At 52.4% G+C, this 14,848-nt stretch overlaps 2 protein-coding genes across 2 annotated transcripts in view; one reads left to right on the forward strand and one right to left on the reverse strand.

Moving 5' to 3' along the window:
* The window catches only part of ADAMTSL3 (ADAMTS like 3), a 351,345-nt gene extending 341,882 nt beyond the window's left edge, over positions 1–9,463 (reverse strand). Inside the window, exon 1 of the mRNA XM_032593550.1 lies at positions 9,367–9,463. Within this exon, the coding sequence (XP_032449441.1) occupies positions 9,367–9,435 (69 nt within the window). The 5' untranslated portion in view covers positions 9,436–9,463. The remainder of the gene's footprint in view (positions 1–9,366) is intronic.
* An 878-nt stretch (positions 9,464–10,341) lies between these two features.
* LOC115516168 (basic proline-rich protein-like) lies at positions 10,342–11,635 on the forward strand. The gene is made up of 2 exons (XM_030318588.1): positions 10,342–10,745; positions 10,855–11,635. The coding sequence occupies exons 1-2, from the start codon at positions 10,342–10,344 to the stop codon at positions 11,633–11,635; spliced, it is 1,185 nt and encodes a 394-aa protein (XP_030174448.1).
* The last annotated feature ends 3,213 nt before the right edge of the window (positions 11,636–14,848 follow it).

The raw sequence follows: 14,848 nt of genomic DNA on the forward strand, positions 1-14,848 counted from the left end.
GAACATCTAGACAAAACAAAATGTGTGTCAAGAATTTTCCCCTTCAACTCTGGGTCACTTGCCATTTTTGATGTCAAGTAAGGCCTCTTTGGGGACAATACCCACTTCTTTTTGAGCCCCATCAAGGCTCCCAATGCCACTGTCCTTACCAAAAGTTTATTAGATAGGCACAATTTGTGACAGTCACCCTTGGGGAAATCTCTGTCCTGCTCACAGTCCAAGGAGACACATGTCAGCCTCCAGGATCCTCTCTCACTCAGGTCTAGAATCCACAGAACTCAGAAAAAAATGCTTCATGGTTTGTGTTGAGAGGCCAGTTCCATTTCCTTGTTACACTGAAGATAAACTTTGTTCTTTTTGTTGTGTGCCTGTTTTGTGTAGTTTTGAGGGAAAAAATCCTTGTTACTCCCCCATTACACCAAATCCCATTTAAAACAGAATTTTTGTGCTTGGAACTTGACCAAATCCTTTGAAAGACCTCTGGATTAGTCAAAACTATAATAATGAAGACAGGTCTTGACTTAATAGATACTGAACACACCATAACGCTATAGTAAAATAGTTTGTTAAAAAATATGGTATTAGCACAGGAAGACACTGACAGATTAACTAAATATATTCCAAAATTAAAATGTTAATGTTTAAAAAAAGACTAGAAGAAGACGGACGTGCATACATTTTCTCTCAGTTACTTCCAAGCATGATGCAGAGGCAAAGTATACGACTTGAAAATTATAAATGTCAGTGTATCCAAAATATAAAAATTAATGACAAAATGGGAAAATTACTTGCAACATGTGAAAGACAGGAGGTTAATATACTTTATATATAAAGAACACTTACAAATTAACAAGAAATTCTCAGTAGAAAAATATAGGCAAAAATATGAAGATAAAATCTGTTATACTATTTCTAACGTCTTAAGGAAACCTTACACGAAACCAGTAATAAGGAGAGCCCAAAAGTATTTTTGAGAATCTCTCATTACTAAGATTTCCTTAATTAAGTCTGATATTGCTAACTTTTGCAAAGTAAGAACACACATTGATAGAAGCTTTCTGAAAGACAATTTGATCATATAAATTTAAGGTCTTAAAACTGCACATAGCTTTTGACCCCCAAATATGTCTCAACGAATACATTTTTCCAGAAATGTATTCAAAGAAAATAATCATAAATGTGAGCAAGGATGGTTCTGCTTGAGTTTTTGTAGCAGCATTATTTGTAATAGCAAAAAAACCAATCAACCTGAAGGTTCAGCAGTAAAGAATTAGTTAATAAAATATAGGACATCTAAATGATGCAGTATCATGAAGACATTAAATACTACTATAGAAAAAATATTTGAGGACATATGGAAATATTCCTCACACTGTTAAAATTTAAAAAGTTATAACCAAAATACAGTGTAATCACTTTTTAAAAGATGCTTACACATGTTAATATTCCAGGAAGAATATTAGCAATACATATATACCACAAAATCCTAATAATTGGTAGAATTAATGGTTATTTTTAGCATTTTTGTCTTTCCCTGTGTTCTCCATATTTTTTCTAATAGATATGTTTTATATTTTTAAATCAGGAAAAAATACAATGGAAATTTCAAAAGAGTGAAGAGAATTTAAAGTCCTTTAATACCATAAATGAGTTCTTATTAATAAAGTAGGCATTCTTCCTTTTTAAAAAGTATTTTCAAAATAAAAGGCTATTATATTTATAAGCGAAGGCTTGGAGAACAAATGCATTTCTTAGTATTTGACCACAATAATTTATAGCATACATTGGCTGGAGCTGTTCAGTGCTGACAAATTCCAGAAAGTAATTGCATAAAATACTTGGAGAGGAAATTGCTTTATGCTTCCATGCTATTTATGGAAATTAGCATCTTTGTAAAAATAAACTGAGAGCAATCACAATCATAAACCTTGCAATGTGGTTTTCATAAGATGTCAGCTTTGGTGCTTTCAGATCCATTAGCAACGTAGTGGGGGAACGCTGCCCACTTTTCTGTTATGAAACAATTACATAAAATTGGTTTTTTCCTCTTGTATCTTTAATCCCTTCTTTTCTCCTAGATGCTTCCCTGAGGAGTACATATATACTGAAATGCTCACTCTGCTCAGATCCTACTTCCCTCTCCAAGAGCATCACACATGTCCTTTATTCAGTGCCTCACCTTCTGCAATCGACATCTTGCCCTGAAACTATTCCTTCAGCCATCACCAACCATTTCACAAGATCAGGGTAAGTTTTCATTTTCATGTGCCCCTAAAACTTGTTCAAAACCTGAAGAAATCTCCAATTCTTCCCCCGCCCCTCTCTATCCCACACGATCACTTGTCAGGATCTATCTCATCAGGTTCTAAAATGTTTCCATACTCACCCTCTTGTCCTTGGCTAACTCCCGCCCACACACTCTCGTGAACTGAGTTGAAGGACTCATTACCAACCTGGACCGGTGCCAGCTGCCTCACGAGTACCCTCTGCTCATGTGCATCACCAGTGGTCCGAGGGAATCTTAATGGTGCCTCCCATCACCTCCTGAACACCCACAGGACTCCATGCTGCCCGCCAAAGAAAGCCCTCTTTATCAATGACTTATTCAACTTGCTCGGCAAGGCCCTGTCCGGTATGACCACAAACTGCCTTTGTTTATACCTGCTGCCACCACGTACCCTACTCTTCAAACATATGGTATCAACGGAAGCAGAGGGATGGAAGCTGATTTAAGAGGCATTTTTGAGATGGAACAAATGGAAGTTGGTGGCAGAATGGGTACAGGGCAGGGCAGCAAAGAACACATCTGTGGTGATCCCAGGATTCTGGCTCAAATGACCAAATGATGGAGAATCTAAGCACTGAGACAGAGTTGGTGGGGCAGCGGGGGAAGGGCACTGAGGACTTCCCTTTAGGAAGTATCATGTTTAAGGCCGTATCCTAGGGAGCTGACTAGTAGCTCATGGATATTGATGTGCAGTTCACGGAAGAGACAGTCAGAAGCCTCTCCGAGAGGGTGCGCCTCTTCCATTTTGGAGAAGTGTTTGAGTTTAGAAAAAAAGGGAAAAAAGGAAAGAAAAGAAAACAGAAAAGAAAGGAAAGGAAAAGGAACGAAAGGAAAGGAAAGGAAGAAAAGAAAAAGAAAAAAGAAAAGACAGGAAAAGGAACTAAAGGAAAGGAAAGGAAAGGAAAGGAAAGGAAAGGAAAGGAAAGGAAAGGAAAGGAAAAGAAAAGAAAAAAGAAAAGAAAAGCCAAAAGAGACTTACCAAACTTGTGTTTTATTTCCAACGTTTACATTTAGAAGTTAAGGTAAAATAGAAGATACCTTTTTATCTTTTGATTGTATGCAGAATCTTACTTGAAGAGAACTTTGGAAAGCCTGAATCACTCTGAGATCTGGGTCCCCTGGTGATAAGCCCCAGGCAGGAGGCTCTGGAGAGAAAACCAGAGGAGTGACTGACGGAAGATGCCTGGGGAGAGCGTATGAAGACAGAAGAGACAATGTGCAGAACTCTGGAACTGAGCAGCTTGTAAAAAGAGCCAGAGATGGGAAGGACACAGAGACAAAGAGAAAGGCATCAGGCGTCACAATGACAAATGAGGAGAGGGCTCCCCTTCGTTCTTCCCCTGGATTCTCACGGGATCTACCCAATGACTCCATCCTGCAGGTGCAGGCCTTGGGGGCAGCTTGGTAAGAAGGCGGACTCTGCCTCCAGGACAAGCTTATGTCCTTCTGCTCAGGATCTGTCGTGTCAATCAGCACAGCTTGGAATCTGCATCCCAAATCACTGTGGAGGGGGACGTCACTCAGGGAATACATGTGTGACATAAAACCCAGAGTGCTGGAAGAACTCCACCCAGAATAAAACAGGATGAAGAGAAAAAGCGCCACGAGGTGTACCAAATGTGTAGCAAAGCACATTCAACTATGGAAAAATTACTCTAAGGGATATTCAAATAAGTAAGCAAAGACGTGAGCGTAAGATGTCCATCACAGGTAGCTGATGGCAAACACAGGTGACCGAACCATCTTGGAAACAACCCAAAGGTCCAACAAAGAAACAACGTGTGTAAACAAATTATTACGGTATATCCATAAGTGCAATGAACACCGCCATTCCAAATGGAAACGCAGACATATACGTACCGACAGGGAGAAATATTCATGATATACTGACTGAAAACAATGATGTCTAACAGTGTGTTTAGCATGATCCCACTAATCAAAACATAACACGTGTATTTATATGACATCTGTGCATAGACAAAGCCTGGAAGATCGCACATGAAAACATCGATAGTTGTCTGGGTGGTAGGGGTAAGGCAGATTTTTTACTTTGATTTTCCTTTCATTATCTACCTCCGCTATTTTTCTACAACTTAAATTTTTATGCACATAACTTACCCGCTAGTGGTCAGTGCCACTCGACACAGGATGTCAAGCTATGGCAAGGAGCTCAATGGACTCATCACTGTCATTCTCTTAAGACCTCTTCTCTAGATGGGGAGTGGCCGGAAAAGTGCTCCAGAACTTGGCCGGGAAGTCCTGAAGGTGGGGGACCAGGCAGGTGAGAGTAAGAGAGATGGAAAATGGTTCTACTGGGGGGTTCCGTGGTGCCGTAAGAAGCCACTGCGAAGGGTGAGCGTAGGTATGCGTGGCTCTACAACCACTGCCCACGCAGGACCCAAGTCAGTCAAGAGCACATCGACACACCTGTCACCTCGGCTGAGTCTGCCGCCCTCCTCTCCCGGGTCAGGGGACAGGTTCTGAGGAGAAGGGGGATTTCTGCACCTGTGCTTGGATTCTGCCTTCTGATGCAACAGGGATGGGGTGAAGGCCAAACGGTCTAATTATTATGATGTAATGTCTGTGGTGAGAGAAGGGAAGAGCCACCACCATGGCCAGAGCCAACACCGAGATGAGAACCACAGACGCCGAGGCCTCCACCAAGGTGACGGCCACCCAGACAAAACTGCTGTTGAGACCCGAACCACCAAAATATCCAGAGTCTCTGAGACCACAACTCCTCTCGATTCCAGAACTGATGGAACCAGAAAGAAGGATCAAAGACCAGAAATAACACCGGAGGGGATCAGTGAGACCAGAACTGCCAAGAACCACCTGAAAGAACAACCCTTAAAACTTCAGACCAGGACCACTGAAACCCAAATCGCTGGGACCAGAACCGCCACCACGACTTGCACTAACTAGAGCTCAGTGTCTAATTTTGGAGTCAAGACATTCAATGGGACCTTTCCCAATGACCTTAAGACCTTAAGACATTGGTCTTAAGGGCCAAAGTGGTGACAAAGGGGAGGTAAGGACCTCACATTCTAAAGAGAGGGGCTAACATTAGGCATACACCTGCCGCAGAGCTCGCAGGAAGGGCAAGGCCAAGTCCTGCATCACCTCCCTACTCTCTAAGCCCGACTGAGATTCACTGAAGAAAAAGATCATTCACAGAGAACGCACAGTGGGGGGGGGGGGCCTGCAAGGCGAGACTGGCCTTCCACTCCCCAGATGTGCATCCGCTCAGACTGGCTCTGCTGATACGTCCCTGGGCCTCCCCGAGCAAGAAGTGGAGAACCGAAGGCGGCTGGCAGGACAGAGAGAGGAGGCGGCGTGGAGAAACCGATGCCTCCACCGTCTGCACGGCAAGGAAGTGTGCGTTCCCCACGGATCAAGCGGGCAACGACAAAGGGAGCTGGGAGGTCTCTCTTTAACTGAAGTGTGGCTGACACACAATGCGACGTCTGTTGCAGGTGGACGAGATGGTGATGGGGTGGGTCCGTGTGTTCTGCTAGGGAGCTGGGTTTACAATGCCTTGCGTGCCTGGACCCCACCCCACGAAGCTGCCCGCTAGGCAAGGAGAACTCAGCAGCAATGGGCACGCTGGGCCTCCTGCTTCAGGAAAGGGAGAACTGAAGAACTCACACCAGCCACCCGAGGACACGAGAGTCGCCGACAGCCCGACAGGCAGTGGCAACTACCAGAGAGAGGTGTCCAGTTACACAGAAAGCGGTCTGCTCTTCTCCCCGTCCCCCCTCCTTGTTTCCAGTGCCAGGAAGGCTGGACCCAGCAGAAGTATCCCCGAACCAGTCCTCGCCACTGGTTGAGGCGAGACGAGAAAGACCACGGCAGGACGTCACGTCACGTGCCTGGAGCCACGTGTGGAGCCTACATGAGACAGAAGGGAGGTGACGTTGAAACCAAAGCGGGGAATCCAAATTTGAAATCGGACTGGACTTTTTTTTAATGAAAAAAAAATGAAAGTAAATCTGCCCAAGACGTCACTAAGGAATGGACATGGAGGGGATGGGCCAAAGCGTGGCTGGAGCCGGCGACTGGCAGCATGTTTATACCCCCTGAGTGGGTGTAAGACCTTCCCAAAGCAGGCGGCTGCAGGGGAGCACTGGAGCGGAGGCAGCTGACTTCTCAGGGAAGACCGGGGTCCCCAAGGAGAGGACCTGGGGCGACAGGACGCGGCCGGGGCCCCTGACCCAGAAGGGCGAGGGAAACAGGAAGCTGCTCCAGAAACACTCAAGGACAAGTTAGAAAAACACAAGGCGGCCGACCTCATGCATTTGCTCTGCGATCTGTCACAACTGCTTGCGGTCAGTGAATATAAGAGGTTAAGTTTTTGCTGATTTAATAAAGGAAATCTAGTTTTTATTAAACCAGTTGGCACACCCCTGCTCCTTGTGGCTCGGCTTCGCATCTTTTAATTCCCTACCAGCCACCTAGCGGCCACACTGACAAGGCAAGGGGAGGGGCGCCCGGGCGGCTCAGTCTTGAGTCTTTAAGTGTCCGACCCTTGATTTCTGCTCAGGTCTTGATCTCACCCAGGTGAGACGGAGCTCCGGGTCGCGCCCCTGCTTAAGATTCTCTCTCCCTCTCCCCCAGTCCTTCCCTCACTCTCAATCTCTCTCTCTCAAAAAGAAAACAAAAACAAAAACAAAACAAAGAAAGGGGAGATATTGAAGAACACTCAAGGCCCCCCAAACACGACCCAAACTCTCAAGATATCCCAGAGGGGCAGCTTTGAATCAAACCCAGGCTGACCTTAGGCAGACAGCCAAGTGTCCAACCCACAAGCAGATTCTCAGGACTGACCTACCCTACACTAGAACATTCTCCCACCGCCCACATAGCGAGACTGCCCTGGCTAATCCCACTCACACCTGCCGGGAGACTCCCCTGAGAAGGTCGGCCCCACCTCCTCCCCGCCTGTACAGCACCTTCTCTCTCCGGCTGACGCCTCCTGAGTGCCCCCTACAGTACCACAGCGGCAACTGCAGGCACCCCTTAAACCCTGGTGTTCCCAGGCAACAGCCCCCGCAGAGAGCTCACGTTCATTGCACACTTATTACACGCCAGACACTGTTTTTGTTTTGTCTGCTCCTTCTCTCCACTTGCAGCGGATTAACTCCTCCAAATGGTTCTCTGAGGTAGACACCCCTCTCTACAGATGTGGAAACAGATGCGGAGAAGTCTGGGTGGACGGGTCAGGAGGTAGTGCAGCCGGGATTCCAGCGGTGGACTGCGTGGAGGGCGCTGTAGTCTGAATCCTCCTTCCACAACCTCCTGCACCCGCCGCCCCATACGTGGAAACAGCACTGCCAGAGGCGCATAGATATGGAAAAATCCAAAAGAGGTCACTGAGCGATTCAAGCTGGGCAAACGCTGCCCTTGGCCAAAGGTCAGCAGACTGCCTCAAAGCACATTTAAATTTTTTATAGGGTGCGAGAAGACAAAACGAAACGCTGTGCCTTGAAGCCTCAGCCCCATTTGCCCAGGAAGAAATATGCGAAGCTCTCACAGCCTGTTTCAGATCTGCTGACCAGACCGAAAAGTGAGTCTCTGCCATTCGCCACCACCCTACACCTCACTGACTAGAGGAACCCTAAAATCACCCTAAAAATATTTTTGTGCTGGGGCGCCTGGGTGGCTCAGTCGGTTAAGCGTCCAACTTCGGCTCAGGTCATGATCTCGCGGTCCGTGAGTTTGAGCCCCGCGTCGGGCTCTGGGCTGACGGCTCAGAGCCTGGAGCCTGTTTCCGATTCTGTGTCTCCCTCTCTCTCTGCCCCTCCCCCATTCATGCTCTGTCTCTCTCGGTCTCAAAAATAAATAAACGTTAAAAAAATTTTAAAAATATATATATTTTTGTGCTAACGAAACGTATCTATTAGAATGTGATTACGGAACAGCATCAATGACACGGGGATCACGGGGGAGAAACCGTACCTTGACAGCCAGCTTCCACGAGCCACCGCAATCGTAAGGCTAAAAGAGGCTTCGGAAACACCGTGTCCGAGAAAGTGAACTGAGACTCAGCCTGATCAATCTGTCCCACAGTGTGTCTCTTGTATTCAAGTGTGCAACCTCGTTGAAAAGACATTAAAGCCCTCCTAAAGGGCCAGGCCCTTTGCTAGACCCGGAGGGTACACAGGCCTCTGAGCCATATGCCCAAGAAGTTACACCTGAAGAGAGGGACTGCCTTGTTCCAACCCACGTGAGGTGCTGTTCTGGGCTAACAGTGGCCCTGGGGACATCACACTAAGACTCGGTCTGCACCTTTAGACCATGGGCTCCAAACTGCTAGGCGAAATCCAGGATGCAAACATATATGTCTGGCTTTCATGGCTTTAAAACCTGGGAGGTTTCCTAGGAAGTCTGAACGATCCAGCCCTCTTTAAAAAAGTAGAAGATACGGCAATTCTGGGCCTGTGTTCCCACCTGGCTCCGCTGAAGTGGGGCAGCGGCTGTTCTCACTAGATGGGGCATGAGCCATCCACTTTGTCACTGTCTCCGCCACTCCCTCCTGTCTCTCCGGCAATGCTACCTTTACTTCAGTCTGCCCTGCGGGCAAATGAGGACGCAAGGGGTGAGCTGAGCCCTCCCAGGTTAGTGGGAGAGACGGGAGCCTGAGAAAGAACCGCAAAATAGTGTGATGTGTGTTGACACAAGTAAACTCAGAACACTTACTTCGTGGCTGAGCAAAGGTCAGAAACTGGGCTCGGCCCCTTCGTTGTGCCCTGGCCTTTAGCAGCCCAGCCTCCACTGGGCACATGCAGACAGCCATTCTAGACTGAAAAGACAGGGTCCACGACAGCCCCCCAAGTCATTGCTGGTACATGGCACCCAAGCGGTCTCAGAGCCCTGCTCAGGGCTCCGCGAGGACCCAAGGGATTTGGATCATTCTTACAGCTAGGTCAACCAGACTGCCATTTGCCGGGGGTAAGGGAGAAAATGAGACTCTCTCTGGGATACGATGAACACTGCCCATACCACATCTTAGGTGATCTAGAACAGTGCTTGTGAGCAAGCAGAGGGAAGCCTGCCATCCTTCTTCCCCTGCACAGTACCTGTAGGAGGGCAGAGTGCATGACAACCATGCAGATCAGCGGCCACCAGGAGCTCTCCCACGAAGCCATCGGGTCCGGTCTCCTGGGAGTCTCTCTTGAGCCTACAAGAGAGCAAGAAGCTGGTTTCCAACCAGCTCTGTCCCCAGTGGCGGCACCCATGACTTAAGAGACCCATCAGAGGGAGGGACCCTGAACCACCCCCCCCCCCCCCCCGCCAACAATGTCTCGAAAAGGTTTGTGTAGATTCAGGATGGGGTGTCTGTTTCAAGGCACAGGCCATGGAGGGCTATCTTTAAGAGGCGTCCACATCAAGGTCAGGAGGGCCTTGGACCTGCCTCCCATGTGCAACCCACACGGCCAGTCCTCCAGAAGCTGAGACATCTCTGCACCAGCCACTTTCCAGCTCATGTGTCAACAGCAGGGTGTGGCGATTGGCTTCTGACTCAGGAAGCCAGCATGGAGCCAAGGATCAGGGCACCTGCCAGCTTCTTCGACTTCAGGCAAAAATGAATCTGAGGCCAACTAAGGCAGCCCAGCGAGGGGAAGGGACCTGCCTAAGGTCACACAGCACGATGGTGACTGTTCTCGAACACTTCGAGGCTTTTCTCCCAGGAGATGCCACCGTCCAAGCCCCAGACCTGCAGCCAGAGAGGTCTGAGAGCGGAGTTCAGGGAGGTTCAGAGCGCACGGCCTCAGCGCCGGCGGGCACACTCTGCCAAAAGTAGGTGAGGGCGAACGGGCAGAGGCCCCCTGAGCCCGGGAGGGCAGCGAGGGGGGTGGGGGGGGGCTGCAGAGTCCCCCTGACGATTTACAGGGAAATCAGTACGAGCCGAGACTGGAAAAGCCGAGGTCACACTCGCCTCGCCTCTCACTTCGCCTCGCGGGCGCCTTGGCGGAGCCGGTGTCCGGGGGCGGGTCGGTGGCTTCTCTCCATCTGGAGAAAGCATTAAGGGCCTGGCCTAATGCGATCCGCAAATGTGCTGCTGTTTCCGACCTGAGGCGGCGACTCTGGGCCGAAGGGAGGCGGCCAGTGCCGGGCCCGGGGAACAGCGCGCCCCCCTCGCCGGCTCGCACCGGCCGCCCCGCCGCACGCCCCGCCGGAGCCCGCCGCCCGGCGGAGGCTCCTCCCGCGCCCGCCCGTCCGCGCCGCCCCAGCCCGCTACCCCGCGCTCCAGGCGCTCGCGACCCGCCGACGCTCAAGGCCACCGGCTGCTGTCAGCCCGTTTTCCGCCGGGGAAGCCCCAACACGAGGACCCCCCCCCCCCGGCCTTCGCGGACAGGGGCCCCCGCCCTCAGGAGCGCCCCCATCCCCGCCCGCCGGCAGCCCCGAACGTCCCTGTCCGGGTCCTCCAGGACCCCACGGAGCGTGCCGGCCCGAGGTCTCCGGGCCGCTCCCCCCCCCCCCCGCCCCGGGACCCGCGAGGTAACCCCTCCAACCTTGCCCGGGGGCCACTGCCCCGGGTGTCCCTGCCCGCCCCCCGGGGACAGCCTCCCCTCGACCCCCGCGCGGAGCTCGCGACTCCCACCTGGCGCCGTAGAAGCTTCTGGGACGTGCGGCGCGCGCGGCGGAGAGGCGGGCCGCGGCACCTCGTGCGGAGCCCGGGACCAGGACGTTCCCCGACGCCGGCCTCCAGCCCGCGGCGCCGCCGCCGCCGCCGCGCAGTTAAATGGGGCCGGGACGGGGGCCGCCCCGCCTCTCCCGCCCCCTCCGGGCGCGCAGCGCGGCGCTGGCCCGGGGCCCAGCGGCGGAGGGCGCGCGCCGCCACCTGCACCGCCCGGCAAGTGCACCGCGCGCCCGGCCGGCCGGCCACAGCCCTGCGCGCGAGCCGGGGGGCGCCGGGGCGCGGGGGCGGCGCGTGAGGGGGCCGGGCGCGGGCCGCTCGGAGCGCGCGGGGCCTCGGCGACGGCGAGACGCGGCTGGAACGCTCCTCCGCCCGCTTCCTGGAAGCCACTCCTCGCCCTGGGCCGGCCGCCAGGCGTGGTGCCAAGAGCCGGGATTGCCGACGCCGCCACCGCCGCCGCCGCCGCCGCCGCCGCCGGCAGGCGCGCTGGGGAGAGGCGGCCGCGGCCTCGCGAGCCAAGCCCGGGGCGCCCCGCCTCGGCCGGAGCCGGGAGGAGGGCCGCCGTCGCCCCCCACCCGCCGCCGCGAGCCTCCCCGGCCCGGGCGGCCCACACGTCCCGACCTCGGGACCGACCCCGTGCCGCGGCCCGGAGCTCGCTCACCCCACCCACGGACGTCCGGCTGCGGGGTCCGCGAGCGCCCGGGTAGGGGCGCCTGCGCGCCAGGTACCGGCCGCCGCCTCGTGGGAGCCGGGCTCGGGCACAGAGCTCCGCCGCTGCCCAAGTAATGGGGTGCCAGGCCCCGGACGAGGGGTAGGGGTGGGGTGTCAGGACCGGGGACTGGGGTGACTTTCCTTGTGGGATTAAGACGAACCGTTTGTCCCCGGCTTCGGCCTGACCTCGGCGGTAGAAAGCCAGCGGCTGGGGAATTGCTTGCAAAGTCGGCCTGATGCCCCCACCTAAGTACGGCCACCCGCATCGTGTCCCTGGGTGCCCCGTGTGTGCCGGCCACTGCGCCCAGCTCCTCCTGTGCGGCTGGTCTCCACCACGGGCCCCATGGCGTTGGTTAGGATCGTTATTCCCATTTCACAGTGGGGAAGCTGAGGCCCCGGAGATTAAAAAGTTGCACATAGTGAGTTGCGAAGCCAAGTTTGGGGCTGGTAATCTCTTCCCTCTAAAGTCCCTCTGTTGTCCATCCCCAAAGCTGCTGCCTGCCTGTCTGTAGGGGGTACGTTGCAGATGGTGTTAGAGCTTTGCCAAGAGAGGTGGACCCCCTGCCTGCCTTGCTTCCCCTCCTTACCTTCCTTAGACGGGTGGCTCCTTTGGCTCTCCTGACCGTCCACCCCATGTGAAAGGGCTGGAATCTCGTGGAAAAGTGAGCAGAGGACATTCAGTGTGAAGGGGGCAGAGGGGCAGGAAGCAGGAGAAGAGTCAGTCAGTCAGCGGCAGGGGCAGGGAGGGCCGGGCTGAACCACAAAGAACGCACCTATGTACCATCAGCTCTCGTCACTTGCCATACAAAGTTCTGTTCTTAAAAAGCCACGGGAACAACGAATACTGAACCCCTGAAACACAGTTAGGTTCCTGCCAGCTTCTGGTCCCGTCTATCAACCAACCAATGCACAGCCTTAGTTTATATGTGGTTCTCATTAAAACCATTTTATTTAACATGTATTATTGATTCATCGACACTGAATCCACGGCCACCAGCGGTACAACACCTGCCTGAATGAGGCTCATGTAACACGAGGATTTTTCTCTGCAGGGCGTGTCACAGCCTGTGCTTAGCAGTTAGCCTGCGCTCCAGCATTGCTCTCGGGGGCCATTTTCAACAGCGAAATCCCCAACAAAGAAGACAAAAATATGGAAAGTGGCACTGAACAGACCGTGAAACAAGAAGGCAGAGCAGGACGCCTCCCGGTCCCATGGATCAGGCGATTCACGGGTTCCACCCCTTTGCCACATGACCACGAGAGGAGCTGCAAGCACTGATTTATGGACCCAAGTAAATCTTAGCAGGTAGGTGAATTCGCAAACGTGGAATCTGCAAATAATGAGGACCCACTGTATGCACTTCTCATTATCAGGCTATCAGTAGGAGAATAACATCTCAGAACGTTTATGGAGCACCAGGCACTTGACTTGCATTAGCTCCGTCATCCCCCTGGCCTGTGGGGTAGGTATGGTTTTTGTTCCATTTTACAAATGAGACCATGGTGGACAGGTTTAACCTCATGTTCTCAGCAGCTAGAATGTCCCATGGTTCTATTCTAAAACCAGCCCTGACGTATCGTGGAGTCTGTTGCAAAAATCACATGAATATTCAAGATGAAATAGAGAATTCGAAGAGATATTATGCCCGTGCAGCTGGGGTGAGCTGAGCCCCTGGTGCCTGCGGTTCAGGAAGGCAAGGAGAAGTTCTCTGGATCTGAAGGTGTGCTGGGAACACTTGAGCTGCTCCTCTCCTGGAACTGATGGCTCCGCAGGACTCCTGTCTCATTTTCCCTTAGGCACTCTTGATTCCTGAGCCACCCCCCGGGGAGTGCCCTGCATCAGGTGTGGAGGCCAGGGCTGAGCCTCTCTCCCTCGGGTTACATCTCCTATCAGGCCGGCCCCTCAAGAAACAGTTGGTCAGGAGTGAAAAGAAGAGAAAACATCACCGACACCCTGATGGAGAAGTTCCTCCTTGATCTGGAGGAACAGATCAAGCAATCCATCCTGTTTGTGACTCAGGCGCTGTGCGTTAGGATAACAGCCATGGAAGGTACACTCCATTCAGGGAGGGCTGGCTGGACCTCGCAGGACCCCCCATTAGGACTCTCCTTCACCACTCTGCCCAAGTGTAGACCCCAAACCTGCCCTCGGTCGCCCACCCACTCTCCCCTCCCCTGAGATCTGGCCAAAACATTTCAATAAGACATCGCCCAAGGCACAGAGGTGGGGGAGGAATGGGGAGTGGGAAGAACAGAAGAGAATGAACCCCCCAAGAAAGTCAATCGGTTGGATTAGGCCATCGGGCACAGATGCCCACCCAATCTATTTCTGGGGGTTCAGGCCTTGGACTACCCCACCTCCCCCAAGACATCTCCCACCACCTAAGGCCAAGAGCAATGTCACCAACCCTGAGAGGTCTAAGAAACCAAGTTCCGCTTTCACCTGATGATCCATATTCCAGAGTTCCTGGTTTCCATTACCAGTGACAGGATCTGCTTCCTCCCCGGGAGAGTTTTGGGGATTCCTGCCCCTACTCCCAGCTTGGCCTGCTGACCCCAACCAGACCAGCACAACAATGCAGCATTTGTATACGAGGCGTGCAGGGAGGACCTGGGAGGTTACTCCTGGCGATGCCACTGTTGGAGTATGTGTGTATTCTGTCCTGAGAGAGAGAGAGAGAGAGAGAGAGAGAGAGAGAGAGAGAGACGAAGTCACTTCAGGGCATCAATCTTGAGAGAGAATTGCTCTCACTGCCTACAGGACTTGTGAGATGGGCTCAGGAAACACACTTAAGAAGACTCTGTTGGAGGCTGGGAGGGAAGAGCTTCTGGGGACAAATCCTATGGAAATTGCAGTTGCCTACAATAGGTGCAAAGGACATGCTGTCACCCAAAGCCAGCAGGAGACAAGAGGCCAAGAGTGCTAAGTGAGCATGGTGTGTTAGGGGTGCAAGACTGCTAAGGGGGTGCTCTTACAGAAAAAAAACTGGGGTGCACCTGGATGGCTCAGTAGTTAAGCATCCGACTTCAGCCCAGGTCATGATCTCATGGTTTACAAGTTCAAGCCCTGTGTCAGGCTCTGTGCTGTCAGCTCAGAGCCTGAAGCCTGCTTCAGATTTTGTGTCTCCCTCTCTCTCTGCCCCTCCCCCATCTCAAACATAAACATTAAAATAAATATTTAAAAAACTGTAAGGGAGTAGAGAGCAGGA

Source organism: Lynx canadensis, chromosome B3, assembly GCF_007474595.2.
Source record: "Lynx canadensis isolate LIC74 chromosome B3, mLynCan4.pri.v2, whole genome shotgun sequence".
NCBI classification, from domain to species: domain Eukaryota; kingdom Metazoa; phylum Chordata; class Mammalia; order Carnivora; family Felidae; genus Lynx; species Lynx canadensis.

Bases quoted from the DNA above. Each gene is read 5' to 3' on its own strand.
- LOC115516168 (XM_030318588.1), top strand. From the start codon at position 10,342: ATGTGCTGCTGTTTCCGACCTGAGGCGGCGACTCTGGGCCGAAGGGAG. The intron at 10,746-10,854 runs GTCTCCGGGCCG...CCCCGGGGACAG, and splicing joins ACGGAGCGTGCCGGCCCGAG to CCTCCCCTCGACCCCCGCGC.